At 39.2% G+C, this 22,655-nt stretch overlaps 1 protein-coding gene across 7 annotated transcripts in view; it reads right to left on the bottom strand.

Annotated features, from left to right (window-relative positions):
- The window catches only part of BTBD9 (BTB domain containing 9), a 410,049-nt gene that overhangs the window by 333,160 nt on the left and 54,234 nt on the right, over positions 1–22,655 (bottom strand). For all 7 annotated transcript variants that reach the window (XM_038553945.1, XM_038553942.1, XM_038553943.1 and 4 more), the window contains 2 exons: positions 17,064–17,283; positions 14,409–14,528 (listed from right to left, as the gene is read on the bottom strand). In XM_038553945.1, coding sequence (XP_038409873.1) covers positions 14,409–14,528; positions 17,064–17,283 — 340 coding nt within the window. The remainder of the gene's footprint in view (positions 1–14,408; positions 14,529–17,063; positions 17,284–22,655) is intronic.

Below are 22,655 nucleotides of genomic sequence, written 5' to 3' on the forward strand. Positions count from 1 at the left end.
GATACTTTTCCTCCCTCCATCTACTTCATCTCCCAGGGAAATCTGGCATCTAGATCTATCCCTCCTTCCTGAAGCCACACTTTCCTGCTTGTCCTTCTCCTGTTGGCTGCTCCTTCCCCATTTCCTTCGTTGCCTTCTCCTCTCCTACTTGAGCAAGTTCTAGAGCGCTCAGACTCAGTTCTAGGTCCTCTTTTCTACTTCTGCACCCAATCACATTCTATCTCCTCTGAATCTAATCAACTGCCATGGCTTCAAATACCATGCTGTAAGACAACAACTCTTAAATTTCTTATTTCCAACCCGGACCTCCTTTTTCATCTCCTAGCCTGTATATGGAACAACACTTCTTGGAAGTCTCACAACCTGAAGAACACATCTTGAATCCACCCATTTCTCCCTGAATTCATGCCACCATCTTTACGTAAGCAATCAGCATTCCTTTCCTAAACTACAGCAGAGCCCTCCCAACTGGTCTCCCACCCACCTCAACCTATTCCCCACAAAGGAGACAGGACTTTTAAAAACTTTTTGTTTTTGACTTTTAAAAACTTAAGTAAGATCATATCATGCCCTTGCTAATCCCCTCCCCCAGGACTACACATTCGCAAGAACACAAGCTTTTTCTTTTTTTTCTTTTTTTTTTTTAAGATTTTATTTATTTATTCATGTGAGGTATGGAGAGAGAGAGGCAGAGACACAAGCAGAAGAAAAAGCAGACTCCATGCAGGGAGCTCAACATGGGACTCGATCCCGGGTCTCCAGGATCAGGCCCTGGGCCGAAGGCAGGCACTCAACTGCTGAGCCACCTAGGGATTCCCCAAGAACACAAGCTTTTAAGTATGGTCCTGCCAGTCCTGAACAACCTAGCCACCACCTACCTCTGCCTCTCAATCTTGCCACCACCCTACCACACCATCACAATGACTAATTCTCATGTCCTTAAACAGGTCTACATCTCTTCTCCCTCAAAGCTTTCCTGTTCCAGCTCCAAATGCTTTCCCTACTTTCCCTGCTTTTGTTTTCCCAGTTAACTGCCCATCACCACGTGGATCTCTACTTAAATAACACTGCCCTAAAAAGACTTCCCCTGCCTCACCCAGCTGAAACCGTGTTCTTCTGCCATGCCTCTAATGCTCACTAGTGTCTTCCTTCTTTGCCTTTATCATAGCTTCCTTTACCTGTAATTATTTTGTTTAATATCTGATTTTCCTGCTAAGCTGTAAACTCCACAAGGGCAGGGGATGTGTGCTTAAGGCTCTCCACTGGAGCTCTACTACCTAGCACTGTGCCTGTCATGTAGCAGGCACTTGATAAGTATTTACTGAATAAATGAGGAAAACGTAGTTTTATTTCATTTGCGGAGATTAAGGAAGATTTCCTGGAGGAAATGGCACTTCAGCTTACTACATGAACGGACCAGATTTCAGTAGTTAGAGATGAAAGAAGAACATTTCCAAAAGAAGAACCTGAGATCAGATGTTTGATACTAGTTAGTGAGTTTGTAATCCAAAACTCAACACAATCCTGGAACCACACAATAAATAAAAATTTCACTATATAAAAGCAACGCAGATGAAACAGAGGGTCACAATTTGTTTCCTAAGTATTAATTCTGCAACTAGCTCAAACGGGCTCCCTCACAACTTTTGTCCACCAGTGTCATCCCACCTCCTGGGCACCTAGGTTCCAAACATTTAAGCTTTCTTTGTCTCAACTTTTTGTTATTATTATTCCATATTCAACTGGGCATTGAGTTTGACATCCTAATTCAAGCCCCTTTCAGATATGGAATTACTGTAACATTTCCCTAAATCAGGGTGTCTTAACCTTGGCACTGTTGACATTTTGGGTTGCATAATTCTTTGTCATGGGAGGCTGTCCTGTACATTGCAGGATATTTAGCAGCATCCTTTCTACCCCTTAGGTGCCAGTAGAACCCTGCCCTTCAACTGTGACTGTCAAAGATTTTGGTGCAAAATCATCCCCAGTTGAAAATCACTTTCCTAGATGACATCACAGAAAAAGCCCTCTAAAATTACCCTATCAAAATTCAACCCATTCTTTCAGGCCAACTCACATTTTGTCTTTTATATTAAAATATGGATGCTTATCAACAAACAGATGCGCAGTTGTTTAACTTTACAAATAACCAAAAATCTGCACAATAAAACAAATGAGAGACCAGCTTGACAAAAGATTTAAAAATGATGATAACGCTTACTGTTGATAAAGATATGGGGAAACAGGTACTATCATATAGTCCTGTTAGAAAAACTGGTATGATGCTTTTGGATGGCATTTATCAGTATGCTTTGCATTTTAAGGTGATTACATCCTTTGACTCTGTCCATGTGAAGAGTTAATTAACTATGCAGAGACTATAGTGTTCTATAGTAGTAAAACTGAAAACATCCTAAATTCCTCAGTAGGGGACTGTTAGGTAAACAACAGTACATTCAGAATATTGTGCTATTAAAAAGGATTAAAAAAAGTTTATGTACTGACATGCTACAACAGCCACAGTGAATATAAATATATCTGTGCAAGGTTTCAGAATAGTACATATTCCATAATATGTTAATATGTTATTTTGTAAATAACATGTTTATGTATGATTAAATAAGGAAGACTAAATGAACATTTATTAAAATGTTAACAAAATTTCTATTCTCAAATCATATTTTAAATGTACTAGAGGAACTATTAAACCTTCTTTCAAAATCTCTTAGAAAAGTCTGTACTAAATTTAGTTTAGTTTAGTGAATCTGTACTTTAAATTTTTCAGTTTACTTAAAGCAGGCTTATACTTTTATTTACCACCTTTATTTCAGGCAAATATCCTGAGTTGGAATATTCTGTTCTGAGTCACATTTTTGCCCTAGAGAAATCAATGGTAAAAAGGAATTTTACAGAGGAAAATATATTTTTGTGCATGACAGCTTACTGGTGTGATGCATCCATGAATCATATTGAAAATATGTCCTTTGAAATCAAAGAAAACAATATGTTTATACAAAGAATGTGCCCCAAAGTTCCCCAATAAAGGAAAGTGTTTAATCAAAATATTTGTTGACAGCTGGTTAGTGCTGATTCTAAAGTAGAAAAGAAAATCAGTGTCATTGTCTTTTGTTTTGTGTACAAGAACCGAATATGCAAATCAGACCAAAATGGAGACTCATTATCTGTTTTACACTTCAAGTGTGATCTTAAGCACTGTAGGTATATATACACACACACACATCCAGAATACACATATATCTCAACAAACCATGCACATCATCTGTTCAGAACTGAGAAACGCATGCATGCTTCTACAACATTAAATGGAAGGCAGATGGCAGGCACTGATCAACAGAAATAAAATAAAATCCTTCTAAATCCTACTCCCTCTCATATTCCTTCTAATTTTTTTCTTTAGAAAAATATCAAGCAGTTCTTCATTACTGTTGATTTGCAACTTCAAAATTACAATAGGCAATGCAAAGGAGGATTTCAAAGAGGGAAAAATGTCTTTTGGCACAGATTCTTTTTCATAGTCTTAGGCAAGAGATAAGGCTAACTTTGAAACTCATAGGATACTGTAGTTTTATCAGTATCTAATGTGTAAATTAGCTCTTTCTAAAACTGAAGCTTTAGCTTTCAAAATACATAATTACTGATCATTTTAGTCTGCATCACATTTCTTTTGCAGGGTGAAAGAACTAAAACAGCTGTTACATCCTAATAGCTTCATAATGTGCACAGAATTTCTAGGACTATTAGAAGTTAAACCTACAGCTTCCTAGCAGGCAGAACATATTCATGTGTATATATGACCCACATTATTTGAAAGAACAATTATTAACTGATGAAATTATAATTTGAAACATAATGAAGTAAGACTACTAAAGAAAATATTACGGCTCTTAAATGGGGTCAAAGCTGCCAGTCCATACTGATCAGTTCCCCCTAGCTTTCCTCATATTGATAAAGTACTCGGGGCTGAAGGAAGTCCAAGTGTTCATGCTACTACCATTCCTTGCAGGGATCGAGCCCTCTATTTTCATATTGGGAGATGAATTTTTAGAAGGTGAACCAAGTTTGGCACTCTGCCCAGAATTTCTGGCAGCAGACAAGCAATCTGGTTTCACTTCTGGTCTGCTCTCCCCTGAGCCAACCTTGTATCCACAGAAAGCACCCTGATCTAGGGAACTTGTACCATTTATAATGATCACTGAGAAAGCTCTAATGGTTTTATTAACCATGGGACTTGTACATACAGTCTGCTACGAGCATATTTTCTGCAGAAAGAAATATTACAAAATCTTATTTCCTGGTATCTTCTTCTAACACGAGGGAAAAAAATAGCAAGGCTAAAAGAATTTTGTCAGAAAAATAGATTATTATTCAGGCACCTTCATTCAGGAATGTTAGAGGGCTAAAGAGATTCGACAACATATCTAATGAGCAACTACTACCAAAGTGAGGCCCAGGAACGACAAAATAATTAGAGAGGCACACAAGACACATTATATAATTAATGACTAAATTGGGTGATTTAAGCTATAAATGCTAAAAGGTCAGAGCAACCATGCTAAGCCGTATGAGGTAAAATGTTAATATACATAGGCTTAACTCTCCACTGAGACAATTATTAACTACTTCACCAATATCTTTTTTTTGATTACCATTTCCAAAGTAAGCAGGATCAGAAAAGACTACATAAATCACAAATAAATCTGTATCTAAGTTTTTTTCCCTGACCTCCAAGATCTGAGATCTAGCTGTCCTTCTCTCTTCTTGATCTTTCGAAAAAGCAAAGTCAGTGAAGCTTTGCTCCATTCATAGCATTTTTTTTAATTCACTCTGGAAGCTGTGTGGGAGGTCCGAGAAACTCTTACCCACCACTGCCATTGATCCTTAGGTTCCAGTTCCCAGTTCCATCCATAGCTCACCAATGCTGGAGGCCCCTCATTCATATTAAGGGGCCCAGAGTCCCAGATGGCTCTGTATTCTAGTTCTTCCTTGCTTTCTCCTTGACAGACCAATAGTACCTGGCTTCCTGGATCAGGATTCCCTAAGTTCCATAATTAAGAGTTGGGAGAACTCCAGCACCAAAACAGGTACCAAAAGGAGATCTCAAGTAGAAAAACTGATGCACTCACACCAATTTCTTTATACAGCGCATGTACTGGACAGTGAAGTACCTATGAAAATGTGTTATTTTTCTAAGCAAAACACAGACACATTGACTCCAATCCTGGCTCTAAAACAGGGACTTTTTCTCTGCTTCTTGGGAATTTTTACTATTCTCTGAATATTATTTGTGAAAATTAACCTAATTTACAGTTTTCTCCATGGAGTCTTCTAATCTTATTGAAAGAAGTTTAAAAAAAAAAAAAAAAAAAAAGCTTTAAATAAAACCAAGTCCCAGATATCTGAAACAGTTCTACTGTTTCTACAAGGTCACATAAAGAGAGGATGGTCATTTATGTACATGTCTCAGAGCTTAGTAAGGTACAGGGAGGTAGATGATAAGTAGATGATTTTGACTGGTGAGACAAAATAAGACATTTTTCATAAGAACCAAGGATTATGTTAAAGAAGAAGAAGGACCCAATGATGGAGAGTTTTGAGAAAATTGTTCAGGTTTGGTCAAGTCCAGTGCCTTGGCAAGTATCCTGCATATGCAGGATATCTTTTCTCCTTTTGTTTGCCTGCTCAATTCCTTGGTCCTTTATGACTCAGTCCAAATCCTTTCTTCTGCAGGAACTCCCATAACTATGCTCCTGCATAGCCAAGTCTTCCTTCACATTTTACTTTATCAATCCTTAGAAAAGCAGAAATTGTGTCTTTTTCATCCTTTTATGCCCACCCCTAAACTAAGTGCCTTTAAAATACAGCAGCTGTTCAGTACCTGTTTGTTGAATGAATGTCTACATGAATAAACCCATTAAGTAACAGAGTAGTACTGAGGAGGGTGCAAGCAGAAAGGATTCTGATACTCAGCCAGAGAGGTGCTGGCTGCACTTGATCCTGGACCTAACTGCTTGGGAAGCAACTATTAGCACCACCAAATATAGTTCTTGCCCTTCCAGAATGAAAAACAGACAACGGCTGTTTGTGGCAATAATAACAGGTCATTAGTGTTATTAACATCATCTCATACAATAGGCTTATTAAAAGACACTAATTTAGATTCTAAATTTATAAAATAAAATACAAAGGAAAGGACAACGCTGTTCTGTTTTCTCATATTCCAACTCCACTGCACACACAAAAGTTCAACGTGCTAGTGCCCTTTATACAAAATAAAACAGAAAAGCCTTGGATGCAACTGAAAAGCACAAGTAGCTGCGTCTCAAAGGTCTTGCTGAATATAAAACATGGTGGATATGTTTTTTCTTTTGGCTTAGTAAGAGAGGATTGTAGGTGAAAATAATAAATAGAAAATTCCTAAATTTTAAAAGAGAAAAGAAACAATTCATGATGCTGCAGAGATCGCATGACAAGAAACTCCCTAACAGAGAAGGTATGTTTCTAAATACAGTGGAAACAAAACAAATCAGGAGTTAAGAACATCAGGCTCACTATGTAATAATAAAGTCTAGAATGATCTTATTAGGAACTAAAAGGGCCGGAAAATTCAAAGCTCTATTGACAAACTGACAAAACATACCTAGATAAAGGACTGCTATGCTCCCTTGGGAGTATTTTAAAAGTGAAAAGTTCCCCAATTGTTTATCCTCCTCCTCCTCCCCAACATCATCATCCTCATCCACATCGTTAGTAGCCTTATAGTCACAGTGGCTGTGACCAGCGCAAGCAGAGCAGAACGCGGCCACACTGGGCCCTCTCTTTCAGTATACCTGGAAACTGCTGGTGCCCAAGAGGTAGCAAGAGCTTCTTCAGGGCTGCACATCTCCTCCTACCTTAACTAGAGCTCTTTCTTTACCTCATATTCTACAGAGGCAATGTAGAACTCTGTTGTTACCTGTGTAGTCAGAGGGACCTGCAAATTTAGCTTCTCTAAGGCTCAATTTCCTTGTTTGTAAAATTAGGTAGTTAGCAGTATTTCTCTTGTGGAGCTATTGTGAGGATGACACAAGGTAATGATGTGTCTGGCCAGAGAAGATGCTGAATCAATGTTGGACTGTCCTCTTCCTGTCTCTCCCAAGCTCCTGTAATCCCGTCTTTCTCTTTCTTATCCTCCTTTCTTCTGCTCCCTGATTCTTTATAAATATTTAATGGCTCTATCTTTTTTTGAGTCCGTCTACTTATTTATTTCAAAATTTCAGAGGAAGGGGCACTGGGGTGGCTCAGTCCATTAAGTGTCTGCCTTGGGCTCAGATCATGATCCTGAGGTCCTGGGATGGAGCCCCACACTGAGGTCCTGGGATCTAGTCCCACATCAGGCTCCCTACTCAGTGGGGGAGTCTGCTTCTCCCTTTGCCCTCTGCCTGCAGCTTCCCCTGCTTGTGACCTGTCAAATAAATAAATCTTAAAAAAAAAAAAAAAAAAAAAAAAAAAAGCAGATGTCAACATGGCTACCTCAAAATTTCAGCCAAAATTCCAAAGGAAGATTAAAAAAAAAAAAAAAAAAAAACCTTATTTGTATGAAACTGAATGACTATACTACAGAGGTCCACATATCTGCTGTAATTTGTAGACAAGGAGTTAAGAGCCGGCTTGTATGTATATATACTTCTACAGGATTTCAAACATAATTAATGCATCACATGAGTTGGAAGACTTAAATGGCACAAATAGTTTCACATGTTATTTCAAAAATCACAGACTTCAGAACAATTTATATATAAATACAGTTTTATTTTTTTAAAAAGTGATTTCAACCTCTTTGTCCTCAAGTAAAACTGTTATGATTTAGTGACACCATGTGGCTACATTTTGCTTTGCATTCTTAGAAAAAAATGTTCCTCTGAATGCAGGGTTGCTTGCTCTATGCTAGTTCAATTATGACATCAAAGTTGTAGGTAGAGATACAATTCATACCAAGTATGAACTAAAATTACTTTTGTAAAGTGAAATTTTTCCTTTTTCCTTTACATCTGAATAAGGCATTTCTTGAACTCAGAAGACACCAATCACATAAAGAAAGTAAAGTCTCAGCATAATTCTAGCTACAATTCTAAAGCATCCTGGTGAACCAAAAAATAATGTAAAAGTGCCTTCCTTTAAAAGTAAATAAATATATCAATGCCCAGTTATGGGCACAGGGAAGAACAATGAAGAAAAAGAAAGAAAACACTCAGCTTTTGTACAATGTGAATATGGCTGGGAAAGAATGCTTCCATAAATAGCAATGTTTATTTTCTCATTTGTTTTATGTCCTGTAGATCTACAGCACTGTGTAGGTACTATAATCTAATGAAGATGGGTAAAAAAAAAAAAAAAAAAAATTATACTGCCTCTAATGATGGCAGGGATGAGGAGGGACCTGGAATGTATGGTAGCAATAAAAGAGATTAAAGTGCCGTGTACCAAAACACAGTACAGTTTTAGTATTCATCTAATGAGGCCTCCAACAGTAGACCAGTTAGTCCTGATTAATAGTCCATGTACACCAAAGAAAGGCTAAATATCTAAAACAATGACCAGAAAATATCACTCCTTTCACCTCAATTAAAAATATCCCTTCTTGGACCTTCCCAAACCACCTACTTAAAATATCCACCCGCCACCCCACCCCACCCCACCCCCACACACGCACCTCCCCTTGAGCCTAGTCACTATCAGTACCATCTTCACAACACTTAAAATAACTTGATGTGTTCTTATTACTTGTTGATAAGTGGAATCCTCCCACATGCCATGAGAGGAAAAACTATGGCAGTCTTCTTCAGGTGTTGTGGCCTTGATATAATTAAGTACAGTGCATAGCACAAAGTAGGAGCTTATTTTGGAATGAGTGAGTGACAAATGAATGAACAGACGAATAAATGAAGAAAAATCTTTAGCTGATGAAGCATGCCTAAATTTCTTGTTAAAGTTAAAACAGAACAATGCTAGTAAGATGTTTATCATCATTTATGGCCTCTAATGTGACCAATGAGACCAGAAGACAGGCTGGCAGATGCTCTATAACACTCTTTCTTTTTTCCACGACACATGTGGCACATTATAATACCTCATTCTAAGAAAAGAAGAAAAAGGAGGGAAGGGAAACTACAGTTAAAACACTTTCAGCTATAGGCAAAGAAATCAGTGAAACAGTGGAGTAAATGCTAGAATTTAGCATAAGATAAATATGACTGTTCACATTCGTGTGGTAAGGAACAATTATTAAATAAATTGCCTTAGTAACTGACTATCCCTACCTGAAAACACACAAAAAATGTTCTGGCTGAATTAACATCTAGATATAAAGACAAAAATAACAAATAGTAGAAAAAATTTTGAGAAACACCTTTCTAAACATGATAGCAAACCACCAGAGATTTAAAAAAAAAAAAAAAAAAGATTAAGAGACTGGACATTTTTTAAAAAGTAAAATTCTGGATGGCAAAAAGTACCAGTAAGACACTAAAAATGAAAAACAAATTGCACAATACATGACAGGCAAAAAGATGGCATATATATATATATATATATATATATATATATATATACACATACACACACCTGTATATTTCAATGTGTATATATCAACATATCAAAATGAAGTTCTCATAAGATAGAAAAAGATAACTGCCTCAGAAGAAAAATATGCAGAAGACAAAAACAGACTTTTCATAAATAAGAACATATAACCATTATTAAACAATACTGTACCTCACTGATGATAAATCTAAATTAAGAGGTCTTATTTATTTATTCATTTATTTTTATAAATCGTAGCTCACACTGGCAAAATGTTGACAAGCCTACATTGGCAAGGGTTCAGAGAAAGCATTTTCATGTGCTACTGGTGGAAATTGGATACAACTTTACCAAAAGACAAGCTTTATCAACATTTAAAATACGTCCTACATTATAATTTGATAATAAAAAGGTCATGAACAACACATTTCCATGATAGTACTTAAAAAATAATAGGAAAGGCAGAAGCCCAGTCTTGTGTGAAATGCGGCCATCCCACTGGCACCTTCTCTGTACCCTCGATGGCCAGTGTTCAGTGACTGCCCCTCCTGATTGCCCTCTCACGGCTCTGCCCAGCTCCTGCAGCATGTTTATTTATTTATTTATTTTTTTTCTGCAGCATGTTTAAACATGTCTGCTATCTCCTCTTTTCTTCCATCTCTCAACAGGCATACCCTGAGGACTGTGCTTTTAGGCCACTATTCCTTTTCTAAACTCCTGGGTTTTGTCCCAGGATCACTTTTGTGATTCCAGCTACCCAAGCCACCTGCAGGCTCCGAAATCGTCCTCTATCCTTCACATCCACATTTTCAAGTCTTCTCCTACTTCAGCAACATTAAATGGCTGCCAAATTCCCAGCACCATGTTGAAAAAGAGCCAAAAATTTTTTTAAGACACTCTCAAAGACACTCCCAAAGCATTCCATATTTGCCACTCCTTATTAGTGTTTTTTGTTTAGCCCTGGGCTCCAGCATCTAGAAAAATCTAGATGGGAGTTTACTAGATAGCCAAGCAGACAACATAAAGGTATGGCAGAAATTGCCTTTCCCTGAGAAAGCTGGTAAGACATAACATGATTCGGGGGACATATGAAAGATTATACTAACATGGACAAGTCAATTTTCTTCATCCTCAGGAAGGGGCTCAGTGAGGGGAGTTATTAGTCTAGGCTTTTGGCTACATAGAGTAGTCCCCATTTACCCTACAACACGTTCCTAAACAGGACCCAGGAAAACAGAGCAGATCATTTCCCTCCATTCACCACTGTGGGTGGAGCAATCACTCTGGCTTTGAAGCCTGATATTATCCTATCTGTTGCAGCTAGACAATGTCCACTACCTTGCCAAGGTGAAGTGTTAACTGAATTGCATTCCACAAATATATAAATGGCAAAATGCATGCCATATATATTTTGCTACAATAAAAAAATGCTTTACCAAAATTAAGATACATTAAAACTGTTGGAAACAGGCAGTTATGAAGGTAGAGCAAACCATTTAAGGCATGTTGGGACTGTTGTGTATGGACCAGCAATCTGGAAAAGTGTTGAGAAGACTAAGCTCCTGAGGTCAGTAACAACTTCCTCACAGTGACTGCCACAGTGGCTAGAGAGGATGGCAAGAATGGGTCTTTTTCTCTGAAGGTCAAACACAAGTGGAGTCTTAAAAATCAGAAAAAAATAAAAATTAAAACAATTTTAAAATTATAAAAAGAAAAAAAAAACTAAAAATAAAAACCACTAGTGACGGAGCCTTCACTTTGGGCTAGGCACTGTACTTAATGTTTGTATACATGCTATGTCATCTAAACCTTCCACAGCAGAACTCATAAATGGTGTTGTTATTCCTGTTTTTTACTGGTATAGAAACAAAAGCTTGGAGAGGCACAACTTTACTAAGATCACCATGCCATGATCAGATGAAACCAGAGAGTGAGAAGAGCTCTAACTCCAAAGCCCATGTTTTTGTTTTGTTTTGTTTTTTGACTACAGAGCGCTGATTTACATGCAATCCAGCCAAGACTCAGAGAGAGCTAGGTAATCTCACACTCCCCAACTCATAGTCTCTCTTCTTTTGTGAATATATTTGATATAATCTTTCCTCAATACATGATATTCACATCCTTCAAAATTAACCTCAAAATTCAGTTTCTTCATGAAAATATAGAAGGTTATTTTTGTAAACCATGTACTGGAGACCTTTCTAGCACCGATATACATTTTAACAAATAACATGGATAAAAAAAAAACAATGACTATATATGCAGGTCAATGCTGAATCGATCTCTTTTCATTATGCAGTCAGTGCCTTGACCCCATGAAACCATTTATAGAGTACCTACTGCATACTACATCATAGCCTGAGTACCATGCAAGAATAATAAAAGATCTGAATCCATACTCACTTCCAAGAAGTTGTAATTTTAGTATCAGAAGTAAGACAAAAAGACTCAAATGACATTGAAAAACAAAGGTAACATACAAATGTGCAAATTAACTAAATAATGCAAAGTGAACACTTACATGCTAAGGAAATGATGAATTTATATGTGCCCAGTGAAGTCCCTGGAAAACGTTTATTTAAAACATTGCTTAGAAAGTCAATAAACGATTATGAAGATAAATACCAAGTACAGGGTCACCTGGGTGGCGCAGTCAGTTGGGCAACTGACTCCTGGTTTCCACTCAGGTTGTGATCTCAGGATCGTGGGATTGAGCCCTGTGTTGGGCTTTGCGCTCAGCATAGAGTCTGCTTGAGACTCTCTCTACCTCTCCCTCTGCCCCTCCCCACTGCTCACTCTCTTTCTCTCTAAAATAAATAAGTATTTAAAGAAAAGAAAAGAAATACCAAGTATAAGACATCCTTAGATAATCAACTGAGACTCATTCTTAGGTTCATTTTTAACTTCAAAGTCCCCAACGTTTTACAAAAGGCAGAGTTTATAAAGTAATGTAGTGATATATGTTAAAGTGGTTATAAATCTTTGAAATTTTGTTTCTTAACTAATATGGGTATCAAGACTCTTCCCTTTTCCTGTTATCACTATCTCTAACATCACCTTTGCTGAATTTTTCTAGGCCAGAGTTGGGAACTGGCTATCCCAAGACAAAAACTAATACAGCCAACCTCTATGACACAAAAAAGTTACATCAGTAAGAGCAAGGCCACTCAGAAGAGGCAAAATCACAAAAGGGGAGTATAAATAATGCCCATTAATAAATAAGGGGAAGTATATTTTGTAAAAGCCAGCGATCATGACTGAGGGCACACATCTCCCTCCATACAGCGTGAGTTTTCGAGTGGGTAAAGCACACAGACTCTGTCATGGCTAGTATTATATTCATGATTTGTTCTGGGAGTCATGTTTCTCTTGTTTCAAATTAAATGCAAACACACAGTCCTTCTGTCCACATCAGATGCTTTGGTTGCTATGCTGCTTATTTTTCAATCCCATACAACCGTAATAGCCTGTGTCAATGCAGACTCAATCTCCTCCTCCAAGTTGGGGGCCCTCTGTCACTCTCAAAGAATCCCTAGGCAGCTCTGAGATACAAAATCTTCACTCAATTTCTCATCCCTCTCATTTTAATCCATTCAAAACTCCTCTGATAGAAAAGCAACTGCCAGACCTGCAATACTAAAGTATTTTAGTCTCTCTTTGGGGAAATGAAATTGATTTTCTTCATTTTCACACAAGAGAGTCCCTGGGTAACAATATTGTGTCCATTCATACCCATAATAATAATAAAAAAAATGTAGGCAACATTTCTTTACTGTACCAGAAAGGCTGAAAGGTTTTGTGGAATTCCTTTGGAGGAGGTAAGAATTCATCCTGATGCTGCTCGATCATAAGTTTACTAAGTTAAAGGTTGTCTTCTGACTGAGAGAGTTAAGTGCTATGGGCCATCCCCATCTGCTCCAAATTAGCCACAGTAGGAGGTCAGCTAGGGTCATGGATGAGGTAGGGTCGGGAGGGAGTAAGAGTCCACACTGTCCCTGGTTTATGCCCAGCATATGCCTTTCCTTCTCCTCTTGCCACACTGGACTAAATGAACCAATCATTTTCTGCCTTTGATCTTTTGACTTTAAGGTAAGGAATACCTGAGAGAAATTTCCAAGGGGAAAATTGCCAGAGAAAAAAAACAAACCCAGCAGAATTTCAGGCACCTCGAACTATTTTCCCAACTCCCAAATTCATTAACAGTATAGGTTTTGCAGAATTTCAGAAGTTTAAAAGATGGCTTAAACCTAAAGGAAGACTATGAAATATGAGAACAGTAGCTCATCAACACTTTTTAAGAACAACCTTCCATGGGGCTACAATACATAACAACAATAAAAGCGAAATTGCTCTGGTTGAAGGGAGGCTGTGAGTCTGGGGCCCCACCAGCTCCACTTCCCCTGCTCCAAACCCAACCCACTAGAAATATTTACTCTGTCAAACTCCATTGATAAGCACTGACCTAGAAAAAGAACACAGATACTCAGAATGTGCAAACTAACATCCAAAAATCTCCTCTTGGCCTTGAGGACTACCAAAGGAGCTTAAAAACCATTTCCACTTTGCAGTGTTCTCTGTCCCTTCTCGTTCACTGCCTGTCTCCTGCATAAGTATGGCACAAAACACTGTGGATAAAACAGAATACACTCTAGAATTAAGATGTTTCAGTTTCCATATTTTCCCTAAGTTTTTAAAGTTGGGATGCATATGGTAACTGATATCCTGAAAAAGTCTTCTTCCTTAAGACAAAAAAAAAAAGTAGCCCGTTTCCCAAGGTCCAAATCTCCTTAAGTAAATAGCAAAATCATTAATTAACCATGAGAACTAACCGGCAGACACGGGCTGGAAAATACAACTTTTGCCAAGAACGACACAGATACTGCGAATGATCAATCACTCTGATCCAATCAAGTTCATCCATTGACACTTCAATGAAGTATGAATAAGACCTATGAATCAAAAGAAAAATGCAGAAAAAAGTACCATATTAAAATAACAAAACCAAGTTATACTTCAATAAAACATTAAAAGATACAAAAAATATAACTTACTAATTATATTTTCTGTATTACAAACTATCAAAACTTTCTGCATAACAATCAAATTCTGATAATAATAAAATCTGTATAGATCTTGCTATTGCAGTGTGCACCACAATGTACTGTAATTCTCTCTCCACAGGTCTGTATGCCTTATTAGATCACAAGCTGCTTAAAAACAAGGAGCATGCCATATTTATCTTCACATATTCAGGGCCTAGCACACTGTCTGGCACATACCCAGCATGCAAGATATTTGTTCCTTTTCAAACAGAGCCAGGATGGCTTGCTCCTACTATATTAGATTAATAAAGCCATAATAGAAGAGAGAACAGAAAATTGGTAAGTGGGAGATGGGCCTTCTCCTTCTACCTTCCCTAGTCTGGGTGCTCAGCTCTATTCTCTCAGGGAAGCCAACTCGGAATGGTTCCTCAGAAAGACCTGCTTATCTCCCTCCCAGTCTCCACCATCCCACACAAATATGCAGCCCAAAGAAAAATAAATGACATGGGTGAAGAGATAATACGTGTTTCTTCTGGGTACAACATAGAATTTGGCAGCTAATAATCTGGCAGTAATGAAAATAGCCTATCATTCCCTAGTCAGCTACCCTGGACCATTAGATGCTGGTCCCATCCTGAACAAATCTGTATTCCCCTGTCATAAGCCAAATTTAAATTTGAGATGCAGTTATTACTTGTACTGTAATATCAACAGGAACAATCTCAGAAGATTTAGACGACCATAAATGTCAGCCTGCAACCAACAGTTGTGACCAGAAAAGGTCAGCTTATTTTGTGTCATCCCCTCATTTTCTGCTGTCCCCTCACTCCATTCATTTTATCGCTCAGTCTCAAACAGGTTATAACCTTTTATTGAACCTCTCTGGGTTATCAGTAATGCAGGTTATAATTTTACAACACATGTCAGAATCTTTTGGGCTTAAGATTCTGAATTTTTCACCTTTGCTGAGAATGATAACTTCTGTGAGAAAAGAACTGCTACATGGTCAAGCTAAGTCCCCTGTGAATGTAATGCATATACTAAAGTAAAGCGGCCTATAAATATTTAACATCATGGAAATGGTAACTACTTTCGGTTTCAAACATACTAACATTTTCTTTTATTATCTTTATACTAATTTCACAATTAATTAAACAAATATATGTAAAGCTTTGAGAACAGTACCTACCACATAAAAGTAATGAAAGTGCTATATAAGTATTATTACTGTTATACTATTATTATTAGCCCAGAGACTCTTGGAAATCACATGTGGATTAGCTCCATTTTGCCAACTAAACATCATTTTATATCCAACAAGATACATATCAGGACATATATTCTTAATAAAGAAAAAACAGATGAAGATAACCTGGGAGCCTCAAACACCCATACCTATGGGAAATGCAAACTCCCTTCATGAAGCTTCCCTCATATTTGGTTCAAATGGCCGAAAAGGCCTGAGTGGTGGCCAGTGTGCAAGGAGAAATGCAGTACCACGCAAGGGTATCATTGCCAATACTACCAAGTCCTCCCAGCCCAGACTCAAAGAGGCGTGAGTAGGGCCTAGGAGACTCTATGCCAATTTCTGGGTATAGAGGGTTTAAGTTAATGATGGCAGTCATGAGAGACAATTTTTGGTCGCCCAACTGCTCTGGTACTTCTAAGCATCATGGATGAACCCTAGAAACTACAGTGGGGGAAGTGTCAGAGGTGCTGGATAGAAGGCAGAATCTTGAAGCCACTACAAAACAGAGTGGGTTCTGAGGCTGGAGCTCACCAAATCTTTTTCACAAACTTCCTATATTTGAGAATGATTATTCATCCACACAAGAAAAGAAAATTTTTCCTTCATCCATAGGATTAAATGCATCTAAAAAGTTATAGTATTCAAAAGTAAGTAATCAAGTAAATAAATATTGGTAACCCAGAAAGAATACTAAATAACAATTAAAAGTATATTTTAAAGGGATATTTTTTTAAAGTAGAATGTTCACAATGTATTAATTACAAAGTGAAGTTAGCCTTTATTTTGTAAAACTATGTGTGGTTTTACAGATTTCTGTTTTGTGTATGTGACTAGTTAAATACATATAGTTACATGTGCTAGTTAGATACATACTAGCTATATACAAAGGTTATTAATGGCCAGTGATTTACTAATGGTTTCATTCTTCGTCTTTGTGTTTTTCTATACTATGTTTTCCATGATAAACACATATTCATTACTTTTATAAGCAGAAAAAAAGCAAAAAAAAAAAATTTTTTTTAAGGATAATAGCCTTTAACTCTTCCCCCAGAACTAAACTTCAAAAGAAATAGCAAAACGATCCCAAGGAAATAAACCATCAAATCTGAAAAGCCAAAGAAGACGACCACAAAATTAGGCCAACTCAATCAAACATAATGTCATTTTCTGTCCAAGTCATGCTAATCACTCACCGGCTATCTCGGTCCCACAGGAGTATCCGAATGTGATTGATAATAGATGGCTGACCTAGCTTAATCTCAATGCCAGAACGGCAGTCATCATCAATCGGGTGCCTAGAAAATCCATGATCCAAATCATAATTTTGAGTATCACCGTCTAATAAGGCCGACTTCAGCTCCCCTTTTACAACCTGGGCTCCATACTTCATAGTTGCAATATTTTCTTCTGGTACTACAGTTAAAAACAGAGAAAGCAAGGTTAATGATTACTTAGTAATTATTCTGTATTGTTGGGAAGAACACAAAATTCTAGCATTCTAGTTGATTTTATCACGTGCATTTCATTTAAAAATGGCAGAGAGAAGTCTGTGGAGATACAAGATGTGGAATGTCTATGAGGATTAAGATACCACCCACAGTTTAAATTCAATGACACACCAAAGCCACAGAGTGCCTAAGACTAATGTTACTAAGAAAAAGTCGGTAATACTAGAAACAAAACAAGTACTAGGACAAACAAATCAGCTCTGACATGTTCACTCTATTAGTAGCCTTAATTTAATATCTACAGGACAAAAATGGCATATAAGATGACCTATAGCTGCCATCTGGAGTGAGCGCAACATAGAAAAGCAAAGCTGACAGGTCAGATCTCTGATAAAGCGGGGAGGGGCAAGATGGCAGAAGAGTAGGGTCCCCAGTCACCCGTCCCCACCAAATTACCTAGATCACCTTCAAATCATCCTGAAAATCTACGAATTCGGCCTGAGATTTAAAGAGAGACCAGCTGGAATGCTACAGTGAGAAGAGTTCGCGCTTGTATCAAGGTAGGAAGACGGGGAAAAAGAAATAAAGACACAAAAGGCCTCCAAGGGGGTGGGGCCCCGCGAGGAGCCGGGCTGAGGCCGGGGCGAGTGTCCCCAGGACAGGAGAGCCCCGTCCCGGAGGAGCAGGAGCTGCACCGACCTTCCCGGGCGGAAAGAGGCTCGCGGGGAGTTGGAGCAGGACCCAGGAGGGCGGGGATGCCCTCGGGCTCCCGGGGACACTAACAGGCACCTGCGCCCGGGAGAGTGTGCCGAGCTCCCTAAGGGCTGCAGCGCACGGCGGGACCCGGAGCAGCTCGGAGGGGCTCGGGGGCGGCTCCGCGGAGGGGGCTGCGGGACGGGAGCAGCTCGGGGGGCTCGGGGGCGGCTCCGCGGAGGGGGCTGCGGGACGGGAGCAGCTCGGGGGGCTCGGGGGCGGCTCCGCGGAGGGGGCTGCGGGGCGGGAGCAGCTCGGAGGGGGCTCGGGGGCGGCTTCGCGGAGGGGGCTGCGGGACGGGAGCAGCTCGGGGGGCTCGGGCAGAGGAAGAGGCTCCGTGTGGAGGGTGCTGCGCGGTTCCAGGAGCAGCTCGGAGGGGCTCGGGGGCGGCTCCGCGGAGGGGGCTGCGGGGCGGGAGCGCGAATCCAACAGCGCAGGCCCCGCGAGCACAGGGCGCCGGGACACAGCCCGGGATCCGGCCTCCCCCGGGACACGCAGAGGCTGGGAGGGCCCAGGACCCCAAGGACGCTCCTGCCCGGAGCCTCCAGGCCCTGCAAATGGAGGGCTCCCTAGTTACTGCGGCAGCTGACTCTAGGGCTCCAGAGCTGGCTGCCACCACTGCGGTTGTTCCTCCTGCGGCCTCACGGGGTAAACAACCCCCACTGAGCCCTGCACCAGGGAGGGGGCAGAGCAGCTCCCCCAAGTGCTCACACCTGAAAATCAGCACAACAGGCCCATCCCCCAGAAGACCAACGAGACGGACAAGTTCCAGGGGAAGCCAAGGGACTTAAAGTATACAGAATCAGAAGATACTCCCCCATGTTTTTGGGTTTTTTTTTCTTTTTGATTTGTTTGCTTCCCCCACCCTTTTTTTTTCCCTTTCTTTTTCTCTCTTTTTCTTCTCTTCTTCCTTTTTTCTTGTTTTTTTTCTCTTTTCTTTCCTTCTTTCTCTCCTCCCTTTTTCTCCTTCTCCCAATACAACTTGTTTTTGGCCACTCTGCACTGAGCAAAATGACTAGAAAGAAAACCTCACCTCAAAAGAAAGAATCAGAAACAGTCCTCTCTCCCACAGAGTTACAAAATCTGGATTACAATTCAATGTCAGAAAGCTAATTCAGAAGCACTATTATACAGCTACTGGTGGCTCTAGAAAAAAGCATAAAGGACTCAAGAGACTTCTTGACTGCAGAATTTAGATCCAATCAGGCAGAAATTAAAAATCAATTGAATGAGATGCAATCCAAACTAGAAGTCCTAACGACAAGGGTTAACGAGGTGGAAGAACGAGTAAGTGACATAGAAGACAAGTTGATGGCAAAGAGGGAAACTGAGGAAAAAAGAGACAAACAATTAAAAGACCATGAAGATAGATTAAGGGAAATAAACGACAGCCTGAGGAAGAAAAACCTACGTTTAACTGGGGTTCCCAAGGGTGCCGAAAAGACAGAGGGCCAGAATATGTATTTAAACAAATGATAGCTGAAAACTTTCCTAATCTGGGAAGGGAAACAGGCATTCAGATCCAGGAAATAGAGAGATCCCCCCACTAAAATCAATAAAAACCGTTCAACACCTCGACATCTAATAGTTAAGCTTGCAAATTCCAAAGATAAAGAGAAGATCCTTAAAGCAGCAAGAGACAAGAAATCCCTGACTTTTATGGGGAGGAGTATTAGGGTAACAGCAGACCTCTCCACAGAGACCTGGCAGGCCAGAAAGGGCTGGCAGGATATATTCAGGGTCCTAAATGAGAAGAACATGCAACCAAGAATATCCAGCAAGGCTCTCATTCAAAATGGAAGGAGAGATAAAGAGCTTCCAAGACAGGCAGGAACTGAAAGAATATGTGACCTCCAAACCAGCTCTGCAAAAAATTTTAGGGGGACTCTTAAAATTCCCCTTTAAGAAGAAGTTCAGTGGAACAATCCACAAAAACAAGGACTGAATAGATATCATGATGACACTAAACTCCTACCTTTCGATAGTAACTCTGAACGTGAACGGGCCTAATGACCCCATCAAAAGGCGCAGGGTTTCAGACTGGATAAAAAAGCAGGACCCATCTATTTGCTGTCTACAAGAGACTCATTTTAGACAGAAGAACACCTACAGCCTAAAAATAAAAGGTTGGGGAACCATTTACCATTCAAATGGTTCTCAAAAGAAAGCAGGGGTAGCCATCCTTATATCAGATAAACTAAAATTTACCTCGAAGACTGTAGTGAGAGATGAAGAGGGACACTATATCATACTTAAAGGATCTATCCAACAAGAGGACTTAACAATCCTCAATATATATGCCCTGAATGTGGGAGCTGCCAAATATATAAATAAATTAATAACCAAAGTGAAGAAATACTTAGATAATAATACACTTATACTTGGTGACTTCAATCTAGCTCTTTCTATACTCGATAGGTCTTCTAAACACAACATCTCCAAAGAAACGAGAGCTTTAAATGATACACTGGACCAGATGGATTTCACAGATATCTACAGAACTTTACATCCAAACTCAACTGAATACACATTCTTCTCAAGTGCACATGGAACTTTCTCCAGAATAGACCACATACTGGGTCACAAATCGGGTCTGAACCGATACCAAAAGATTGGGATCGTCGCCTGCATATTCTCAGACCATAATACCTTGAAATTAGAACTAAATCACAAGAAGTTTGGAAGGACCTCAAACACGTGGAGGTTAAGGACCATCCTGCTAAAAGATGAAAGGGTCAACCAGAAAATTAAGGAAGAATTAAAAAGATTCATGGAAACTAATGAGAATGAAGATACAGCCGTTCAAAATCTTTGGAATGCAGCAAAAGCAGTCCTAAGGGGGAAATACATCGCAATACAAGCAGCCATTCAAAAACTGGAAAGAACTCAAATACAAAAGCTAACCTTACACATAAAGGAGCTAGAGAAAAAACAGCAAATAGATCGTACACCCAGCAGAAGAAGAGAGTTAATAAAGATTCGAGCAGAACTCAACGAAATCGAGACCAGAAGAACTGTGGAACACATTAACAGAACCAGGAGTTGGTTCTTTGAAAGAATTAATAAGATAGATAAACCATTAGCCAGCCTTATTAAAAACAAAATAGAAAAGACTCAAATTAATAAAATCATGAATAAAAAAGGAGAGATCACTACCAACACCAAGGAAATACAAACGATTTTAAAAACATATTATGAGCAGTTATACACCAATAAATTAGGCAATCTAGAAGAAATGGACGCATTCCTGGAAAGCCACAAACTACCAAAACTGGAACAGGAAGAAATAGAAAACCTGAACAGGCCAATAACCAGGGAGGAAATTGAAGCAGTCATCAAATACCTCCGAAGACACAAAAGTCCAGGGCCAGATGGTTCCCCAGGGGAATTCTATCAAACGTTTAAAGAAGAAACCATACCTATTCTACTAAAGCTGTTTGGAAAGATAGAAAGAGATGGAGTACTTCCAAATTCGTTCTATGAGGCCAGCATCACCTTAATTCCAAAACCAGACAAAGACCCCACCAAAAAGGAGAATTACAGACCAATATCCCTGATGAACATGGATGCAAAAACTCTCAACAAGATACTGGCCAATAGGATCCATTAAGAAAATTATTCACCATGACCAAGTAGGATTTATCCCCGGGACACAAGACTGGTTCAACACTCGTAAAACAATCAATGTGATTCATCATATCAGCAGGAGAAAAACCAAGAACCATATGATCCTCTCATTAGATGCAGAGAAAGCATTTGACAAAATACAGCATCCATTCCTGATCAAAACTCTTCAGAGTATAGGGATAGAGGGAACATTCCTCAACATCTTAAAAGCCATCTATGAAAAGCCCACAGCAAATATCATTCTCAATGGGGAAGCACTGAGAGCCTTTCCCCTAATATTAGGAACAAGACAGGGATGTCTACTCTCACTACTGCTATTCAACATAGTACTGGAAGTCCTAGCCTCAGCAATCAGACAACAAAAAGACATTAAAGGCATTCAAATTGGCAAAGAAGTAGTCAAACTCTCCCTCTTCACCGATGACATGATACTCTACATAGAAAACCCAAAAGCCTCCACCCCAAGATTGCTAGAACTCATACAGCAATTTGGTAGCATGGCAGGATACAAAATCAATGCCCAGAAATCAATGGCATTTCTATACACTAACAATGAGACTGAAGAAAGAGAAATTAAGGAGTCCATCCCATTTACAATTGCACCCAAAAGCATAAGATACCTAGAAATAAACCTAACCAGAGGTAAAGGATCTATACCCTAAAAACTATAGAACACTTCTGAAAGAAATTGAGGAAGACACAAAGAGATAGAAAAATATTCCATGCTTCTGGATTGGCAGAATTAATATTGTGAAAATGTCAATGTTACCCAGGGCAATTTACACGTTTAATGCAATCCCTATCAAAATAACATGGACTTTCTTCAGAGAGTTAGAACAAATTATTTTAAGATTTGTGTGGAATCAGAAAAGACCCCGAATAGCCAGGGGAATTTTACAAAAGAAAACCATATCTGGGGGCATCACAATGCCAGATTTCAGGTTGTACTACAAAGCT

Source organism: Canis lupus, chromosome 12, assembly GCF_011100685.1.
Source record: "Canis lupus familiaris isolate Mischka breed German Shepherd chromosome 12, alternate assembly UU_Cfam_GSD_1.0, whole genome shotgun sequence".
NCBI classification, from domain to species: domain Eukaryota; kingdom Metazoa; phylum Chordata; class Mammalia; order Carnivora; family Canidae; genus Canis; species Canis lupus.